Here is a 22,298-nt window from a genome sequence, read left to right as displayed (position 1 = left end):
AAACCCACGTGATCGGGCAGGTGACCCCATACCTGTTTTTGTCCGGTTGGGAAACCGAGCCATCGCCGTTTCCACCGCGCAATCTAGTCATTTACACACCGATGAATTGATTGTTAAGAAATGTGGTATTCATAATTAGGAAATATATATATTTTTTTTAAGTTATTGTTTTATATATTACAAAAAAAAAACAAAGATCAAAGTGGGTTTTTTTTTAATATTTTGATAATACTTAAGAGAAACATCGCCAAGTGGAATAGAATTGGCACTGAAATGGTTATGCAATGTAGTCAAGCACTGTTGTCTATGAAAATATATCCATGTGTATAGGCTGGATTTCTTTTGAAGCAGTAACATTTTAATGACCTGCAGTCGATGTCTAATCAAGGGCGATATATCTTATATATTTGATCCTAAAGGATAATACTGGAGGTAACGTCGTATTGGGATCAGGTCAAGATATATTGTTACAAAAAGATAACTGGCTGTAGAAAAGGCGATGGAATTCGTTTATGTAGCTGATATTCGGTTGCCTTTCCACATAAGGGCATCATTCAGTTCTACCTCTTGCGGGGCGTTTATACTGCTATCCTGGAACGTCCTCAAGGTGGCGAGTCGACAGTGGTTGTCTAAATCACGACTTGTATTTCCACCATACCCATAGTCCGCTGTCTTTGACAAGCGTTCCACAGCTACTTTCATGTCTCTCCATGACCCATACTGCCGTATCATCTACTATGACATATGCATGCACGTATGCTTAGATACACGACGATGCTTGTTAACTGACTCCGCTAACAGAGTTGGTATATATGTCATGCCTGTAATAAGTGTCATCGGCTTTGTGCTCCCTTTCTTGCATTACATGTGCTCATTGTATGGTAGTCCTACCAGTCGTGATAAATGTAATAACAGACGAGTCGATGTCCAAGTAGGGATGATAGGTAGTTTTTATGCAACATCCTAGGAAGAAAATGTGTCACTGACAGCCGAAATAGCCGTGAAAGAGATAGTTCAAAATGTTTTTTGTCTTTTTCAATTAGATTTTAGTTATAGGTGTTTCTTCCTGGTTCGATAGAGATTCATTCTTCGGAGTGTTCTGGTGCTAAGTTGGTTGGTATCGACAGCTTTGAAAATACATCGTTTATCCCTTTACATGAAATACTGTGCAACATGTTTTAGTACTGAGATTCGTTTGAACTGACATACCAATAATTTGGGATATCAACTTTTTGGGGGGGAAATGCATGACTAAATATGAAAAAATCAGAGCTAGCATTGCTCCCTTCAATATTCTTTGCATACAAACGCATGACCGTATAATAGGTTAAGCTTATAGAATAGTGAGATATATAGGATACATACTTGAGAAATGTCATATTGTACTGATATTGTAAGTGATCCAACATCTTACATAAGCGAAAACACAAACTCTGTATTCAGGTATGTCTTGAATGAACAGGTAAAACCTTCAATCTACCATATTTTATTCAAACAAAATGTAAATAAAACAAATGAAAATTATAATTATGTACAAATATCTTGTATAACCGGTATTGAGAAAAAAATATATATTATAAATAACATGGACATGGACAATTTTTTATTGATAAATATTTTCATGTTTGGTTTGATTTCTCTATTCGACCTTACAAACGAAATTGGCCTTTTACACTTCAATATTAAAATTTGTATGCTTGAAAGCATTAGCGAAAATTGAATTCATTTTTCATAACAACATTAGACTCATCACAGTGCGTAGTAGAATCGGGGACCGCATTACCACGTGTAATGCTCTCCGCCGTCGGACTTTTTCTTATTCTCGTGTTCTTTTTAAATAAACATGATCCATGTAATATTTACATAAGACAAATGTTGTTACGGTCTTCTAAATGTTCAAAACATGAAACTTACTCCAAAAATCTGACAGAATAAATGTTGTATATGATGCGATTCATTGAATATGTCCAGAAGCCAATGTTGTTATGACCAAATGAATGTTGAAAAAATAAATATTATTCCTTTAGTAAAGTCCAGTCTGTCGCGTAGGAATACATTTGTGTATATGCAAAATTTGTGAATCCACGTTTGCGCGTAATGCTTTCTCACATTTTGTGAACTTATTTTTATATACTATTATGCGAATCAAATCAATCTGTGAATTGAAGACGTAAATATTTTAAATATTTAAGGACATTCAATAAAAACAAATGTTGATGTTATTATGGAACTTTGTTCAGTTTACTTACTCTACAACCTTTCCTGTCAGATTTTTTTTTATAACGTAGTGTCAAAATGGTAATACCAGAAATAATACTTTAAAAATAGTTCACAAATACTCTTAAATATTATTAGTATATACATAAAAACTGGGGGGAAATAACATAATGAAAAAGCTTAATGTCATTCGAAAAATATCACAATACAATTGATACTTTCTTTCTTTTTTCTTCCCTTCTTTCTGTCTGAAGGATTATTTCCTATTTCAAAACAAATAACATCAAGTATTTATTTTTTATATAAAAAATGTCAGTATCATTCTTTTGGTTACTTAGTGATAAAATTTGAACACTTGAAAGAAAATTACCCTGTACAGTTCACGATAGTGTTGCATGCTCACTAACTGTCGTGTAGGGAGGTGGGTTTGTCTTGTCCTCCTTCTCCGAGTATTCTGGAGGCCTGATGGTTATTTCATGTTGATAGAGATCTAAAATTAAAACAAAATAGCTAGTAAATTATGACCAATTAATCTATTATTGTTTTTGTAATGATATGATACATATTTTCCTTGACTAACCCATAGGACGGAAAAACAAGTATGGCACTAGCTCATTTCTCATGACTTTTGTAGTAATCATTACGACTTTAATGGTACTTATCACACACTTTATAGTAATTATCTCAACCTTTATAGTAATTATCACGCCCTTTATAGTAATTATTTCGACATTTATAGTAATTATCTCGACCTTTATAGTAATTATCACGACCTTTATAGTAATTATCACGACCTTTATAGTAATTATCATGACCTTTATAGTAATTATCACGACCTTTATAGTAATTATCACCACCTTTATAGTAATCATCTCGACCTTTATAGTAATTATCTCGACATTTATAGTAATTATCTCGACCTTTATAGTAATTATCACGACCTTTATAGTAATTATCACGACCTTTATAGTAATTATCTCGACCTTTATAGTAATTATCACGACCTTTATAGTAATTATCTCGACCTTTATAGTAATTATCACGACCTTTATAGTAATTATCACGACCTTTATAGTAATTATCACGACCTTTATAGTAATTATCACGACCTTTATAGTAATTATCATGACCTTTATAGTAATTATCACGACCTTTATAGTAATTATCACGACCTTTATAGTAATTATCACGACCTTTATAGTAATTATCTCGACCTTTATAGTAATTATCACGACCTTTATAGTAATTATCACGACCTTTATAGTAATTATCACGACCTTTATAGTAATTATCTCGACATTTATAGTAATTATCACGACCTTTATAGTAATTATCTCGACCTTTATTTTAAATATCACGACCTTTTTAGTAATTATCATGACCTTTATAGTAATTATCCCCACCTTTATAGTAATTATAACGACCTTTATAGTAATTATAACGACCTTTATAGTAATTATCACGACCTTTTTAGTAATTATCACGACCTTTATAGTAATTATCTCCACCTTTATAGTAATCATAACGACATTTATAGTAATTATCACGACCTTTATAGTAATTATCACGATCTTTATAGTAATTATCACGACCTTTATAGTAATTATCACGACCTTTATAGTAATCATCACGACCTTTATAGTAATTATCACGACCTTTATAGTAATTATCACGACCTTTATAGTAATAATCACGACCTTTATAGTAATTATCAAGACCTTTATAGTAATTATCAAGACCTTTATAGTAATTATCACGACCTTTATAGTAATAATCACGACCTTTATAGTAATTATCAAGACCTTTATAGTAATTATCAAGACCTTTATAGTAATTGTTATGATATTTATAGTAATTATCTCGACCTTGGTAGTAATTACAGTAACACAAAATATTTAACACTCTAAAACACGTTAGCTAAACGAAATTGGATTGCGTCGATCATCAGTTACTATATAAATTCATACATAGTTTGCATTTCTGAGCTGCAGGTTTTATTGGTTTATTTTTTTTAACGTCTTATTAACAGCCATGGTCATTTAAGGACAGGTTTGGAGGCGGAGGAAAGCCGGAGTACCCGGAGAAAAACCACCGAACTACGATCAGTGCCAGGATAATACCCCACGTTGGTTTTCGACCTCGTGACCCAGAGGTAGAGGACTAGTGATAAAGTGTTTGGACACCTTAACCACTCGGCCACCTTGGCAACTGAGCTGCATATTTTAAAAAGTGTCCTTTCATGATATCTAAATGATGTTACTTTTCTACAAAAACAATGTATGTGTTAAACGTGTCGCAACGTTTCAAGACCGACCTGTCCCTTTTTCAAATTGAGACTGGGTGAACGATTTGAATTGTTTACCTGTCAGGAAAATATACAGGTAAACAATTCAAATTGTTCACTCATTCATAGCTTGACAAAGGGACCAGTCAGTCTTAAAACGCTGCGACATATGCAATACGTAAATTGTTTGTTTAGAAAGTGACATTCATTTTGATATCACACCAATCCAAACAGATGAATCTTATTGAAGATGCCCATTCACGATGTTCAGATCTTCATAACTCATATCATCATTGTATAATCCCAACTGAAAAGCAGCTTTTCTGGGGGGGTTTTATGACAATTGTGCAAGTCAGCACTTCTGGGATGTGTATACTTTTGAAGACAGTTTACATTGGAATACTAATATTGTCATTAAGGCTAATCCCTGTGTACGACATACCTTTCTCTGTGTTGACGTATCCCTGGTTATAGATACCATCGGAGGGGAAAGCACCTTGTACCATGGAGGCATTATATGGAGTCGTGGTTTGGCTCCCAGTCCTGGAGTGTTGGGCCTGTTTCTGTTTCTTACATACCACCAGGATTATGATACAGGATATCATTATACACAGGAGGGACAGACTGGCGACCACAATGTATACTAGATACAAGTTCTTCTCCTCATCTGTCCAATGAATATATCATCTTAAATCATTAGGATGCTACATTTCCTTCAAGAGCAGTAATAATGATTAAAAAAAACAAAATGTGTACTGTTGTTTATCTTTACACTATTACCACCATCAAGCAATTTGGACTTCTAATTTGAATATTTATAATTAAAATTGCAGAGTTAAAATATATATTTACGGTATATCGTGCTCCGCCTCCATATAATCTTATGCTACCTTCAGTCGTAATCATTTCCCATTCAGATATGAATATATTTCTATACTTTGTGTGAAATTCCATGTATATTATAACAATGAGATGTGTAGACTCTGTAGGCGTTTTAGCATCTCTAAATAACGTATCATAATTGGAAATAGTTCCATTAGTAGTGATTGTTGGATTAGACAACTCTCGCAATTGTAATGAAATTTAAATGCGCCTAAAAACATTAAATGTAATATTTTCATTATATATACGTACGGGTGTAAGTTTTCACTGCAGTTACCATCAGCTGGAAGGAAGAGTCGGATGGAACCGTACTGGACAATCCTATCAACAACGTGTCTCCTTCTGCAGCACAAAACTTGTGTTGTTGTGAAGTTCCGCTGCTATGTTCCTGGTATAATGAAACATATAAATGGTAACTAATCGACTGATCAATATGGAACAGAAATGTTCTAAGCTCTAACAGTGTTTGTTCTTTTGTTAGTTTTATTACAAAACAGTTATAGGTCAATACATAACTCGAAAAATACTTATCACATAACGACAAATCTTAACAAACATATCACTGGACATTTCCCGTCATTATCGTTACGTATTTATTGTCAAAATGATAAGCTACCTTCATATACATATTTACCTGGATTGTGCCATGTTTGCCTTCTGAATAATACTTCATTTTCAAATTGCATTTTGTGATATGATATTCGAAGGTCTCCACACAGACTTTGTATTTGTCGCGTCTCTCTGAGGCTATGATGCTCTTCGCGTTAAAACGGAGTTGACAGTTCGGGGGAAGTACATCACCCTCCCAGTTTAACTGACAGGAATCAAACTCATTCAGGTAATCAATCACTAAAGAGCATGAAGCATTGTTAACGAGTATCAACTGTACTGAAAGAGAAACAATTACATATTGTATAAACTTTGTATTCATCATGTCGATATATTTGAATGCCTTTGATATTTATCAATATAAATATTATTAATGAACAGTAAATCGACAGTGTACAAATATATCTTTACTTAAACTGCATTTTAAATAAGGATGTTAAATACCAATGAACATTTTCAATAACAAAACAAACATCTATATTTATGACTGTCAAATAATTTATGAAGACTAGTTTGAAAATTAAGTATTCTTCTTTTTTACGTCCGTCATATGATACTTCAAGTGATTTATATTAGTTTCTATGTTGGATACTCACTGGCATCAGCCGATGTGTAGTCAATTACACTACAAAACAGTATTCCCCACGTCATCAACACCAGGGACATCTTGTTGAATTAAAGACCTGAAACAATCACGTTTATGTCAATAACATGGTAATATCTTGACCTAGATATAAATGGCGGATGTCGCCGATGAAGCTGAGGACGCCTACCCTTCTGTAACGCCTTGTCTTAATATTTCGTTTGCATTTAGGTATCGTCTGTTTATTTTCGAACGGCTATGGGAATAAGGTATATTTAAATATCGTTGTAATAATGAGCATATCAAAACACAACGGTCTATATTGATTTATATTGTGCAAAACAGCACATATGTATGTGTAAGTACGTGTATTTTCATTGGTGATATATTTGTAAGTCAATATATTTTCATGTGTGATACTTGTGTAAGTACCTGTACATTTTTAGCGAAAGATTTGTAAGTGCTTGTATTTTCAAATCTGACATATTAGTAGGAACGTGTATTTTCATTTATTATAACAATGTATCTGTTATTAGTCAGAAAAAATGTCGTATTGTTCTTTCTCTTACATTGTATAGAGATATCAACACATTGGTATGAATTAATCTCCTCTTACCTTGCGGTTAAAACGGAGTATTCTCCAGTAATAATATTGTAATGGTACTATACTTTCCTCTGATTATGATCATGAGGACACATCTATACAGAGAAAATATACTCTGACAGTGGATATGTTATTGATTGTGAGAATCAGTCAAATGACTTTCGTGTCATCCAAACTCTTGTAACTATCGTGAATTGTTGCGCATAATTCACTGACGTAAACAAACGAAACGAGTGTATAAGGTAATTCTGCACCTGGTAATAACATACGGGTGGTTAGTGTGGCGTTCGTGGTGATCAATATTGATATGCTCCATTACCCGTATAAATAGTGGAGCCTATATATGTGGTCATGTGCCAAATATACCTTGCTTATTTAACAATGTCAATATGAGTGTGTTGTCGAGATTTGCATGTCTGTATATGAATAGGGTTTGAGCTTACAATGTTATTTCTCATCACGATCTGCCTTAAGAATTTGGATACTGCAGGGACATGATTCTTAAATCTGTACTTATGTTATTAAAAACAACAAAGAAAACAATACAATTCTTAGCTACTGAACACTTCCAATTCAAAACACTGTACAGGTATGCTTATATGACATAGCTTTATTCTGTATAACTAATTACTGCTCATCAGTGACATCCGCCATTTTGTTTCGGCAGGTATAAACAAGCATAGCAGGTCTCCCCTTTTCAATAACTTTTGTCTTTGGCTATTGATCCAGACCAATATTCAGGGGGGTGGGGGGGGGGGGGGGGGGTGTAGGTGTTGATATTGTTGAGTTTAAATGTAAAATGACATGAAATGATTATATATGATTGTATAACCTACCTGATTGGTGAAAGAATTGACTACGTTCAGGTGCTTATAGACGGGTGAAATACTAAAAATACCTATATCCATACAATAAAAAATAACAATAGTTGTGTCTTACCAATTTTTTATCAAAATAAACGATAACTATATTGAGTACAGTCTATTCAAAATCAACTTACCTGCCTGTTTAGTTAAATTCACCAGCTACACCACTACGTTAACACAGCCGTGTTTACAGGGTATATCACACAACAATGATCTCGTCAGACGCTGTTCTATCCTCGGTGTAAACTCCTATTATGGGCACCTGGTATTGTCAGCTGTATATATACGACATATCATAGATCAAGGACATTCTTTTTGTTGATGTGTCGTGTGTGTCATTGACCGATTCCTTACCATAGTACTCGCTGCTCAGATTAGTAATACCTAAATTCTTTAATTACTTTATAAATATAAATCCACGTCATATGTTACAATTTCTGTGTTTGCACATATCGAGTAACAAATGTCATCATTTTGAAAATAAATAAAACGAAATAACAGTGATAAGATGTCAACAAGATGCAATTACATATGTCGTTATGGCAGGGTTTTGGCAATCAGATGTGAATGGCTTACACAGTATGTAAGCTAAAACGTATCCTAAAGTTTAATCAACTCAATCCATACAAACCATTTCTTTGTTTGTTATGAAGAAAGAATACTTAGAGTTCAACGGCGGTCATTATAGGGATAAAGCACATACCAAACAACAACATGTTTACAAGTCTCAACCGAGGCTACCAAACGTAATATGTGATTATGTTTAGGAAGGGTAGATGTAGATTATGTTCTGTTTATTAAATTTGAAAAAAAATCTTTTGTGAATTTCAGTAACAAAACCGAAGTCAGAGTTTTAAGTCTATGAACCAGTATCAGAGTGGCACAGACATTCATGCTAGTAAGGGGCGTACTAATCTGAGGACATAAATATGTTTATTTAAATGTTTTGAGGGGTTTAATAAAACATCAGCTTACAAAACCTTATAAAGTTCATGTACATTATCATTTCAGTTTTACCACTTAAATTGTTTAAAGCCTCTTTAATGTAAAATCTACGATATATTAACCACATAATAGGCGAGATCAATATGTTTTACTTTGGAGGTAATATGGTTAGAACATGATATGTTAGTACAGGTGTGATTATGGATTGATATTCTATTTAAGGAATTATTACCTTCGAAAAGGAAGCGATACAACCCTGTAATATGTAAATTTACTTTCGTATACGCGGGGAGGGTTACATGGCACTACTGAAGAAAACAATGTAGTAGGTGGCGGACGACAAAGTTACAATTCCAAATTTTCTTTTGAGATTGCCTGTTAAGATTACACGACACATGAAGAGCATTGCTTTGATTTAGTCACGAGCGTGGGATAATCTATTACAAAATGTAACGTACTATTATTTGAATAGGTATGTGGTGCCTTAAAGGAACATTTGATAGGCACGAGGTAAATCACCAAAAATAAGCTCAATGCAATCTTACCTTAATACAAAGATTATTTTATACTTAAATGTGCCTATACATAAATATAACGCGACATTTTGTAGGATAATGACCTGTTGGAGTTGTATCCCTTTCTCATATGCCTATATCATACAAAAATGTATATATATTCAATATAATGATATACATATTTCAGAATAAAAATGTCGACATACTACCTCTAGTATGGTAATTTGTCCCTTGACTACAGCTACATTTGTGAACTACTCCAAGAATAGTCTACCTTTAACCATAGATAAACTACTGTTCGAGAGAGATATTTTGTCAGTGTTAACTTGGACATACACCAACGCTTGAGACAATTCGTAGTTTTCGTACCTTCGATACGAAATGTGTATGGTCTTTGAACAATTATAATAGAAAATAATTGTAATTATTTTACAACATTATTACTTAATTTTTTGAAGGCATTATCTTACAGAACAAAACACATACCTTCTGGAAATAAAGGGAAAATACACAAAAAGTAAAGTAAATCGCAGTTAAACCTATTGGTGATTAATAATACTTACTGATGACATGGTGATAACATTTAAATGAATAAAATCAAATTCATAAAATCTTCGCCTATATGACCACCATAACTAAGGCTCACTACCATATAGTTTTCATTTGGAACTTCAACTGGATATATTTTAACATTTAGATAATATATTAGAGAAGCATCGCCAAGTGGAACAGAATTGGCACTCAAATGGTTCTGCAATGTAGTCATTCACTTCTGTGTCGCATTTTCATTCCTCTATAAACAAAAAAGTATATATCCACGTGTATAGAATGAAGCATCGACTGGGTGGTTTTGAAACAGTAGCATTTGAAGTAACCGCAGTCGAGGTGTAATCAGGGGCGATATATCATCTATTTCATCCTAAAAGATAATACTCGAGGGAACGTCGTTTTGGAATAAGGTCGAGATAGATGGTTACGAATAGATAACTGGAGGTGGTAAAGACGATAGACTCGTTTATGTAGCTGATATTTGATTGATTTTTTTCCATACGAAGTGTTCTAGTAAATATTACCTTTAACACATTTTCTGAATTGCTTCTCAACCGACGTCATCATTCAGGTCCACTTCGCACATGACGGTTCGACCTCAAGGTAGCGAGTCGACATTGATTGTCTACATCACTACCTGTATGTTGACGGCTTACAGACCTTGCTTTTCCCCCACAGCCAGCTGGACGATTTCTCTGTTGTCTTAGACGATCGTTCTACAGATGCTATTGTGTCTCTACCAATGACCCTAGTGTCAGGAAAAGTCCCCGTGGGGATTGTGTAAGAAATCCTTGTCATACCCATAGGCTGCTGTTTTTGATGATTATTCCAAAGTTGACAATTATTGTCAAAAATAGTCTCCGTGGGGATTGTGCTGGAAATCCTCGGCATCCTATTTCTGCAGAGAATTCAAAAACCGTCCATCCTTATAATCTTGCCTCTCTTATCAGTTAGTTCTACCTTCCTTTACAATGCATCCTCACACTGTTCCAGCCATTGCAACTCAACTCCATCATTTTTAATTTGATTTGTTCTGATTAGAGTATCCGGAGTTTGGAGTTGTGTGGATTCTGCTAGAAAAAAAACTACCTGGTTTTCTGTTCAAGACAGCTCTAATTTACAAGTTCTGTATTTAATCACATTTTCTCTTACCCCGGAGAGGGATATCCGCAGTTTTACCGGGGTGAGATTTTCTTATCTCACCCTAGGGAAAAGACAAGCTACACGTGCTCTTTGAACGTGCTCTTGTTCTCGATAGGGTGACGTCACTATGACCTGAACCCGGAACGTTTGAATGTTAAATATCAATATTATTCACAAAAGAAATTGAAATAAGTATTAATTATCAGAGTTAACCGAGTGTTTGGTGTTCTTTTTGACAAGCTTATTGGAACTGTATTTTGTATGAAATCAACATCGTAAGGTGTAAAGCGTCTTCTACAACCTTATCACATTTTTGTACGTTTTAGAAGTCTTCGTGTAAATGTTTTAAATTTGTTCATATTTTGCCTTTGATTTCAAAACTACAATTTAGGTTCTGAAAATGGTGTCAAACGCGAGATTGATACTTCTCTTCTATAGAACATGGGTTTGAGACGCGTTGAATACTGACAGGGGATGTTGTTTGTGGAGTTTGCTATTTCATCACCGATGGCACGTTGGTTTTCTTTTGTGGTGTTTCCTCCAACATTTGTCCACTTAGCGGTGGCATAATGAGAGTTCTACGGGTTATTTTCATATAAATCGCTCTTTTGACCCTAAAGGAAGCGCGGTAGAGGTTTTAATGTGGAAGGAAACCGGATAATCCGACCAAAAAATCATGTGGTCGGGCTGTCTACCCCATAGCTTGTCACACACATTATGTAATTTAGTTTTAGTTAGAATTTACTGTCTTGTTTACATGTCACCATTTCCCTTAAGGTTTTGCGGTCCACAAGCCTTGGTGTCTGCCGTAGCTTCTAGGATTACTGTTGTTGTTTACTGTCGGCTCGGCAGTTTTAAATCATTTAATCACACTGCTATACATATACATCTTTGTTGATTATACAGTATATCTGGATTTAAATGAATGGCCGTCGATGGGTCGTTAAACTAAAACAAATCTTGGCGACACATAGTTAAACATTGATTTATCCTAATACACAACAACTCTAAAGCTATCTACCGCTTCCGCGTTATTATACAATGCCTCTGTATGGTTAACTGTCTTCCTTGCTTACATTCTCTTACCTTCGCCCACATTTTGTATTCTACTATCACTTAAAAAATTCTGAAAACAAAACAGTGATATTGATTATTTGGCGTAAAATAAATCCATGTAAATATATATCCCTCTGTGTTCCATGGGTCTTGGCGAGCTGAAATTAAAAGTTCATAAAATAATTTTAGTACACTTTTTATCATATAAGTAAAAAAAACTTACATTTTTACAGGTTTTTAAGTCAAAATGTGAAGGTCAAGCTCAACCTGAGGTAGCCATTGCGCTGATTCATTGTCAATTCATGGCATAACGTCATTGTCCATATTTAAGCATTGAACTACTTTCATTTGGAAGTTATGGGCTGATGAATGCCAACTGGACAAAGGCAACTTTAATGAAGCGCGCTAGCGCTTATATTTACATTTGACAACGATTTTTAAAGACTATGTCCAGGAATTTTGCTTCTACGATGAATGAACAAATTATTATCGTCAGAGACGGAACAGCCTTTTCAACAGCCATCTTTCGTTATCGCCAACGTTACAATTATGACGTCACTATCATAATGACGTCATAATAAAGATTTGGAAGTTATGGACTCGTAACCTTCAAGTGAGCTTGGTAAAGTTATATAGTGGGGCTGCAGTGTAAATGTAAATATTACGAGGTTACAATCGATTTCTGACTGGCACAGCTAATATTAAACCGCTCTATGGCATATAACACTAATGACATATTCAAAAATATTTACAAGGGGAATTCATTTCATAATAGACTGATTATGTGATAAAGAGCGTCATTTATCAGCGATGCATCAGTATGCCCGATATAAGCTTAGGCATCAACGTGCTGATATTAATAGTCTCTTGTTAGAAGCTATCTTATAGAAAAGGTATCATTATTAATATCAACATGGCGTTATTATTTCGTCTATCTAGCCATAGGGATGACTAATCACCTGTAAAATTATAGGAGTTACTCCCGGACAACTACAAAACATTGTTGACATTAAGCATATTTGGTTGAACAAAAATTGCATTGTGACCACAAAGAGCGCTTCCTGGGCCTAAGAGATACGATACCACATAAATAGTGTTACGGGTTACTTTATGGCATTTCTGGTTAATTCGTCTGCCTAGGTTGATGGTTTACGACACAACCAACACTAAAAAGACAAATTGCACTCTACATGTTGTGCCCGTTGATGTATCTAGACAAATAACGCACATGCTAATTTCCTCAATACAAAAACACCCAATAATGGTGGCTGAAACTACTGGGAAAACTTTTAAGAGATGATTTGTGTCTAAATACCATTAACTAAGGAGAATCGCTGATGCTGCACTCAAGTGAATTTAAAGAATGTTCACAAAACACAGCAGTGTAAATTACATGTCCCTTGGAAATTTGCCTGTACGCGTAAGCAAAAACATAAACGCATATAATCATGTGTCTGAAGCAGTTTGAGTGCAGTTGGAATTGACCCTCTCGTAACATTCAGAAATAGTATAAATGCCAAATGAATAACGATTAGGCGAGCGTGGAGATGCAGTTCTGACAACTTTATGAGGATTTAAGCTTCAACCTTCTTAGAGTGTTTTTGATGCTTTGAAGGTTTTCTATAGGGTTTCTGTAAATATACATAAAAAGTAACCTAAAGTACACTACAGTCAAACTGTTTCAGTCTGTTAAGGTAATTATCTTTACTACCAACCGCTCACTAAACACATTATCATCCCTATCTTCATCGTTAAGTCCGAACTCCGTCTGGACAAGACAACACAAAATAGCAGTACAAAGGGGAATATCAACACCAAATCAGCCAGTCGATAATGCCATATTATCTTGATGGGTGAGCTTCACCTGCACATACAGATATGTTTTACGTCATGATGTCCTCACCTCAATAAAAGGAATGGGAAAACGAAAATATTAATCATCACGTCATACAGTTTGGTACTGGGGACTGTTATAGGTATCATATATGTATGTATATGTATATATATGATACCGGTACGATATGACAACAATCACGTGATCAATATGCATATATATCTTAATTAAGAAATATATCCTCAAATGTTAATCTTTTTCTTTCTCACGACCGTTTGATTTGATTATGGTAGTATCAATACCAACAACCATTCAGATTTTATAGATTTACTTTTACATTGGATCACTTAAATATTTGACTGTTTTGACATTTTAACATGATACTGGTGATATATCATAAAAAATTTTTTGGTTGTTTGTTTGTTGTTGTTAATGAAGATGTTTAGAATTCGTTACAAGTGAAAGATTACCACGGACGGACACTGCGGCATACGTTTGGACAGACAGCAAATTTGACCAAAAAAGTAGGAAGAAGTTACAGCTTTACCTACACTAATTTTTTTTTCTGATGAAAACAACATTTAGATGTAGTGTCGATCACTCATCATTAACCAACTTAAAGCTAGAATGTCTTACTCTTACGGAGCACCTGGTCTTATCATCCTGGTACAAAGGTCTCCATGGAAATATATTCTTTTGCTCGTATTTTGTCCTCGTTTTGCTGAGGTAAATTTAGAATTACAGTTTCGTTTAAATATCAGTATTATCTGTTGTTTTTCTACCATACCAAGGATTTTGATTTATTCTGTATTGTTTTCTACCATACCCAGGATTTCGATTTATTCTGCATTATATTCTACGATACCAAGGATTTATAAATATTCTCTGTTGTTTTTCTTCGATACCAAGGATTAAGAGTTATTCTCGCTGATGTTTTTCTACCATTCCAAGGATTTAGAGTTATTATCTGATGTTTTTCTACCATTACAAGGATTTATAGTTATTATCTGATGTTTTTCTACCATTACAAGGATTTATAGTTATTATCTGATGTTTTTCTACCATTACAAGGATTTAGAGTTATTATCTGTTGTTTTTCTACCATTGCAATGATTTAGAGTTATTCTCTTTTGTTTTTCTACCATTCCAAGGATTTAGAGTTATTATCTGTTGTTTTTCTACCATTACAAGGATTTAGAGTTATTATCTGATGTTTTTCTACCATTACAAGGATTTAGAGTTATTATCTGATGTTTTTCTACCATTCCAAGGATTTAGAGTTATTATCTGATGTTTTTCTAACATTCCAAGGATTTAGAGTTATTATCTGATGTTTTTCTACCATTCCAAGGATTTAGAGTTATTATCTGATGTTTTTCTACCATTCCAAGGATTTAGAGTTATTCTCTTTTGTTTTTCTACCATTCGAAGGATTTAGAGTTATTCTCTGTTGTTTTTCTACCATTCCAAGGATTTAGAGTTATTATCTGATGTTTTTCTACCATACAAGGATTTAGAGTTATTATCTGATGTTTTTCTACCATTACAAGGATTTAGAGTTATTATCTGATGTTTCTCTACCATTCCAAGCATTAAGCGCCGAAGCCTCCGTCTCATCAACGTATTTACACACAGCACGTGTTTCGAATTTGTCAAACACCTCTGAAACAGTTAACCTCATGTGCCACTGGTGAGATTTTATATATTATATTTATAAACACAGATGTGTGATGTGATAAGTTTGGTATTCTCTATGTTGATTTTCCGTTATTTGACCCCGCCTTCCACTTCTATGTAATCTTGCGATAACAGCACGTTTATGCCCTTGATTAACGTCAAAAAGTGTGACTGGAATTCGGAAGGTTGAATGTTCAAATTTACTTTTGTCATTGACCGACTTTTGAATAGAGCAAAATGCGTAGAATCCCTGTAATATTACACGTGTAGAGGATACGGTAGAACAGTATAGTATGACACAGATGTGTGACTGTGAAAAACAATTAGGATGCCGGAATTTGATTATCATTGAAAAGGAAGTAATATATCAATATCAAGACGAAATTCATCACGTTTGTGAAGTTTGGATCCCCTCTTATTTTTGTGTTTTTATAGCTTCATCAAAATGTTCATCCTTTTCCATTTGCCAGAATATATGTCTTGGGTCGATACTCGTCAAGTGAAGACCATGTATGTCTAGTAACGATAATTGAAATTGGCTACTATCTATACTTAGGGGATAGTAAGTTGTTTTGAGTGGCTATACTGGCGATTAGAACATGAAATTTGGTTTGAACTCGAGACCGATAGACCGATTTTTTGTTAAATTTATAAAGTTAATTCATTCTATTCGATTTCTTCACTTTCGATTCCAATATCACGGGTCATCAATCATAAATGGTGCAGAGTGTTGAATTTCGCTACGAGTCGAACTTGACGCCATATTGTTTTGATTAGAAACGGGGCGTGGCTTAACACGATATGTCATGGTTCTATCGCAGATTAGAAGTCGGTCCGCAACCAATCAAAACACGCGTTGCAAACGAATCGTGTTAGAATTTTAATTAGTTTTTATTGGTACCAGGTATGCTTTGTAATAACACATTTTACTGGCTACCATTTGATGTCTTGTAATGGGATTTTTATTTGATGACATAATGTTTTGTATGACACCTTTTATTGGCTACTATGTATGTTTTGTATGACACCTTCAATTGACTACCGAGAATGATTAGTATGATATTTTTCAATGACTACCATTTATGTTTAGTATGATATTTTCCAATGACTACCATGTATGTTTAGTATAACACTTTCCATTGACTACCCGATATGTTTTGTATGACATCTTTCATTGGCCACTATGTATGTTTTGTATGACACCTTTCATTGGCTGCTATGTACGTTTTGTATGACACCTTTTATTGGCTACTATGTATGTTTTGTATGACACCTTTTATTGGCTACTATGTATGTCTTGTATGACAACTTTTATTGGCTACTATGTATGTTTTATATGACACTTTCAATTGACTACCGAGAATGTTTAGCATGATATTTTCCAATGACTACCATATATGTTTAGTATGATATTTTCCAATGACTACCATTTATGTTTAGTATGATATTTTCCAATGACTACCATGTATGTTTAGTATGATGTTTTCAATTGACTTCCCTATTTTGTATGACACAGTTTATTGGCTACCATTGGTGTTTTGTATAACAATAACCAATGACTACAATGTATGTTTTGTATGACATTTTTCATTGACTACCATGTATGTTTTGTATAACACTTTCCATTGACTACCCTTTATGTATTGTATGACACCTTTTATTGGATAATATGTATGTTTTGTATGACATCTTTCATTGGCCACTATGTATGTTTTGTATGACACCTTTCATTGGCTGCTATGTACGTTTTGTATGACACCTTTTATTGGCTACTATGTATGTTTTGTATGACACCTTTTATTGGCTACTATGTATGTCTTGTATGACAACTTTTATTGGCTACTATGTATGTTTTATATGACACTTTCAATTGACTACCATGTATGTTTAGTATGATATTTTCCATTGACTACCATGTATGTTTAGTATGATATTTTCCAATGACTACCATGTATGTTTAGTATGATATTTTCCAATGACTACCATGTATGTTTAGTATGATATTTTCCATTGACTACCATGTATGTTTAGTATGATATTTTCCAATGACTACCATGTATGTTTAGTATGATATTTTCCATTGACTACCATGTATGTTTAGTATGATATTTTCCAATGACTACCATGTATGTTTAGTATGATATTTTCCATTGACTACCCGATATGTTTCATATGACACGTTTTACTGGCAACCATGTATGTTTTGTATAACACTTTCCATTGACTACCCTTTATGTATTGTATGACACCTTTTATTGGATAATATGTATGTTTTGTATGACATTTTTCGTTGACTACCATTTATTTTGTATGACACATTTGATTGGCAACTATTGGTGTTTTGTAATGATAGTTTTATGGATGACGATGTGTTTCATGTAACAATGGTTATCAGTTATGTCTTGAAGCGACAATTTTCAATTGATCCTTATACATGTATATATTTTGTTATGACACTTTTCATTGGCCACGACATATGTTTTACTACAAAGACTACTAATATGTCTTGTTACAAGGGGTACCATGTTCATTACCATTTATGTCTGATAACAAATTCGTTGTTCCATGTAATAAGACTAGGCTATATTATATTACGCATGTCTTTTTCGACGTTTAGGAGGTGAATCAAAGCTTAATAAAATCATTTTCAAAGGTGCATATATTTGCTGTTTATTGAAATGCATCATTCCGATATATCTTGAGACTAATATCAAATTACATGTGAAAATCGACATATTCAATTGTGGCGTCAGTATCTGGTTTTAGCGGGGGAAAAAACAAATGTACCCCATAACATGCTCTAAAATCCTATTGTTTCGGTAATATCTATTAACTGTACACACTTTCTTTCTTTCTTTTTTTAAACACGTGTTTCCCTAGAGAGGGCTATAGCGGAGAAACTGTCATTCAAAACAAAAATGACATATTCCATTGTGGCGTCAGTACCTGGTTTAACGAACAAATTAATATACCCCACGACATGCTCTAAAATCCTATTGTTTCGGCAATATCTATTAACTGTACATACTTTCTTTCTATCTCTCTTTCTGTTTGAACATGTGTTTCTCTGGAGACAGTTAAAGCGGAGAAACTGCCATTCAAAACAAAAATGACAGAGGGGAATTCCCAATACATCATGTTGCAAATATTTCTCAAAAGTGAGAGCTGTTTAATAACGTCGAAAACATTTTTTATCCAAACATGTATTGTTTATCTCAAAACCGTATGCTCACAACTTTTCTTTGTGTATTAAAAAATAACTGGCATTTGCAATGTCTAGGTGTGGCGGTTATAGCCTTGACGAAAAATACACTTTTTTCTGTAAAACTGTCATATATCGACTGTATTCTATATCTAAACAGTTGGTTTAAATCTATTCCTTAAACCTTCTGAGGTTTTGGTGTAGACAGATACGTCATTCAAGCTAAAGTAAATCAGTTAGTCGTAACCCATTAGATAGAACATCAGTTTCGACAGGCGTATTCTAGTCGTCCAATAAAGACGATTATGACGTCATCCAGGTCGCGGGACCAATGACATTTTACATTATTATAAATGGCTGACATGTTATACACTCGAGAGAAATATCAATCGATGGTCAAAGCAGTTTTGATAGAGATGTTCAAAATAAAAGTCACAAATATGAGTGGTATGTAAGGAGACAAATTTTATTCGTCCTTCCGAAGTATAATATTACATTCCATATCAGATGTCTAAACCCTTTCATTCTGGCCATGGTGTGAACTACCCTAAGAACTATAGGTTATTGTTATAGAGTGTCTTTACATTTACTTCTATTGTACGAGATAAAATAGCATCGATCTTATTTTCAACACATATATTGTCCGCGATTATTGATATCAAAGTTAGCTCAAGACTTTAGCGACATACCGTATGTCACATGATCAGTCTGGGGGTCTGTGTTGGAACACCACGACTTTTTTGTCTTCCAGACCGACCCACACTTTCCCTCCCGAATCACATGACACCACGGCTGGTGTCACTCCGTCAAACTCCAGCAAACGCCGCTTCAGGACTCCGGACATATCCACCATGACAACACTTCTAGAGCCCGAGTCACATATCAAGATATTTTCGTCAACGTCGAATGAGACATCACAAGGACTAAATCCATTTTTATCGTCCACGTACCGGAAACGGAAGGTCAAATCTTTGTTCAAGACAACTGTGCTTTGAGTAAAGTCCACCACAGCCACCTTAGATGATTTCTGATGTATGGCCATCCTCTGGGGCTTTGCGAATAATGGTTGCCCATTAGAATCCTTCTCCGTCAGATCCACCATTTCACCGTCTGTGCGGAACCTGGCCAGCCGTCCGACATGGTTGTTGGTCACAGTGTTCATGGACATTGTAATGTACAACATGTCGTCGGTACTCATACAGACAGAATACGGTGTCCATTCGGTGTGGAACACTGCATGTTCAGCCTTGTAACTGGGCACTACGACAGCACGTCCGTTTACAGCTACGATAGGCGTTTCCTTAGTACCGGAAGTGACGTTACCCTCAGCGACACATCGTACACTGTTGTCTTCACATACCAGCCATAAACTGTTATCCAATCCTACACAAATGTCCATCACTGTAACTCCACATGTCACTGAGCGTAACACCTCTCCACTTCGGTCCGTTAAATGAACAACATTATCCCAACAACCGATCCATACGCAGTTCAATTGCGCGCTTTTCAGTGACCGCAGCTGAAACGGAGTTTTGTGAACAAACTCAGACATGATATGAAATGTATCTCCATTTTTTGTTTTCGACTGTAATTCAAGTTTTCCTATGTTACTCCTAAACTCCTTTCTGTTAATGTCACCTTTGACAAATTTTGGTAAAAACAGTTTCGTTCTCTGTCGCTTTGGAAGCGCTTTCTCAACAGAGTCATTGCATATCCGCACTGCTTCCGTAAGTTTTGACAGTTGGCCGGATGAGGTAGCGTCTAGAAAAACAGACATGAATCCATTAATATCCTTTTCACTCTTTTCATACGATTTGATAATTTCCGTTAAGATTTCGTCGTTCCGTTTTCGCATAGCTTCACATTCATCGACATATTCATTGACGATGTCGTCTATTTCTAACCTCAAATCGTCCCCACGATCGAGAATAGTGTTCATAAGGTCTTTAAAGTCCCTTTTATTTTTTCTCCTCCCATCCCGGAGAGCTTCCACTTTCCTCTTCATATCCGGACCTAATGACCCTTGGATACGCTGTATCATGCTATTGACGACCGCCATCTTGTTTTCCCTTGCCGTGTCTTTATCCGTCACCGAGTGGGCGTGGTGTGTCTCGTCAAGACAAAGCAGACAGCATGTCACATCACACGTGACACAGAACATGGTCAGTTGACCTCCGTGGAGTGGACAGGTGTCTGGAATCAAACTATCCTTCCGTCTATGAACATGCAATTTCCGAAACATCGCCATATTGAACAATTTTAAAATATTTAAGAATTGAAAGAATGTTTGTTTAAATTTATCGTGTGCGCCGAACAGTAAGCGTCCGGCTCCCTATGACGGAGGCTTAAATAGGATCTGTCTGTATCGCTACTTAGGTCCTTATCACGGAAACCCACTTACAGGCAGTATACAGAACGCGCACAACCAGAAATAGAACACATACACATACACCTGCCGTATCCCTCCTTTTGAGAAAGAGGAGTGGATTTGACATTTAAACCGATCAAAGAATGTTGTGTGTAACCCTACTAATTACGAAACCCTTATAATGAGAATTCCAATGCCGTTGAGGGGAGGATGTTGAAGTCGACATAGCGGAAGCAGTATTTAGATATGGCCAGCGGAGTCGTGAGCTTTTTCTTATCTGCTAGCGTCGCTCATTCGCATAGGTTTTCAAGGACAGGTTCATCTGGAATTTACGTTAACGAAGTCGTTTTGACTTAACTCCAAATTGTTTTGACAGACAAAAAGGCCTGTTTTCTGTATTATCGACCGTTAAGATGTTTGTGTTTAACTGCTTGTCTAATCTATCATGTTCGATGATGCTTCCCGACACCAGTTATTGTGAGCTAGTTTGTAAAAAAAAAAAACTCATCAAAGATATGATGCGTTTGATATGTATCATGTTACGTTCCTCCTGGACTTGTTAAGTTGGCAGATCCATAATAAAAAACCACTGAGCTTCAAAGTAACACATTACAATATCAATATTATATTAAAAAAGACCTCGCCGCGCCAAGAATGTTGCCACCAAAAGGTTCTACCTGTTCGTGTGATGTCACGTTCAAAGTCTATTTTGCGTGATTAACTAGTGGTATGTCAGGGCTCAAAGTGGCGCCTAATTTAGTGACCATGGCGCCTTAAATTCACCATTGGCAACCTGTTATTGACATATAAGGTGCCTACATGCACACTAAAAAAATGTGAATATTTGCATGTTGGTTAATCTTTCAACGGTTGCAGTCAATGCTAAAATGATGTTCACAATCAAAAACGTTACAGAGATGTTATACTGATCTGAAGAATTATAAGAGGTTTTTTTCTTCATATT

The 22,298-nt window shown here is 35.0% G+C and overlaps 2 protein-coding genes across 2 annotated transcripts; both read right to left on the bottom strand.

The window, feature by feature from the left end:
• Nucleotides 1-1,444: 1,444 nt before the first annotated feature.
• Nucleotides 1,445-8,339, bottom strand: LOC117330525. The gene is made up of 6 exons (XM_033888895.1): nucleotides 8,180-8,339; nucleotides 6,589-6,675; nucleotides 6,018-6,271; nucleotides 5,636-5,771; nucleotides 4,944-5,168; nucleotides 1,445-2,707 (listed from the first exon to the last, which is right to left on the bottom strand). Exons 2-6 carry the CDS (start codon nucleotides 6,656-6,658, stop codon nucleotides 2,598-2,600), a joined length of 795 nt encoding a protein of 264 aa, XP_033744786.1. The 5' UTR covers nucleotides 6,659-6,675; nucleotides 8,180-8,339; the 3' UTR covers nucleotides 1,445-2,597.
• Nucleotides 8,340-19,411: 11,072 nt separating this feature from the next.
• Nucleotides 19,412-21,290, bottom strand: LOC117330524. Its single transcript, XM_033888894.1, has one exon. It carries the CDS (start codon nucleotides 21,212-21,214, stop codon nucleotides 19,670-19,672), a length of 1,545 nt encoding a protein of 514 aa, XP_033744785.1. The 5' UTR covers nucleotides 21,215-21,290; the 3' UTR covers nucleotides 19,412-19,669.
• Between the last annotated feature and the right edge of the window lie 1,008 nt (nucleotides 21,291-22,298).

The sequence above is a fragment of the Pecten maximus genome, chromosome 7, assembly GCF_902652985.1.
Source record: "Pecten maximus chromosome 7, xPecMax1.1, whole genome shotgun sequence".
Lineage (NCBI taxonomy): Eukaryota > Metazoa > Mollusca > Bivalvia > Pectinida > Pectinidae > Pecten > Pecten maximus.
This window is presented reverse-complemented; position numbering and strand designations above follow the sequence as displayed.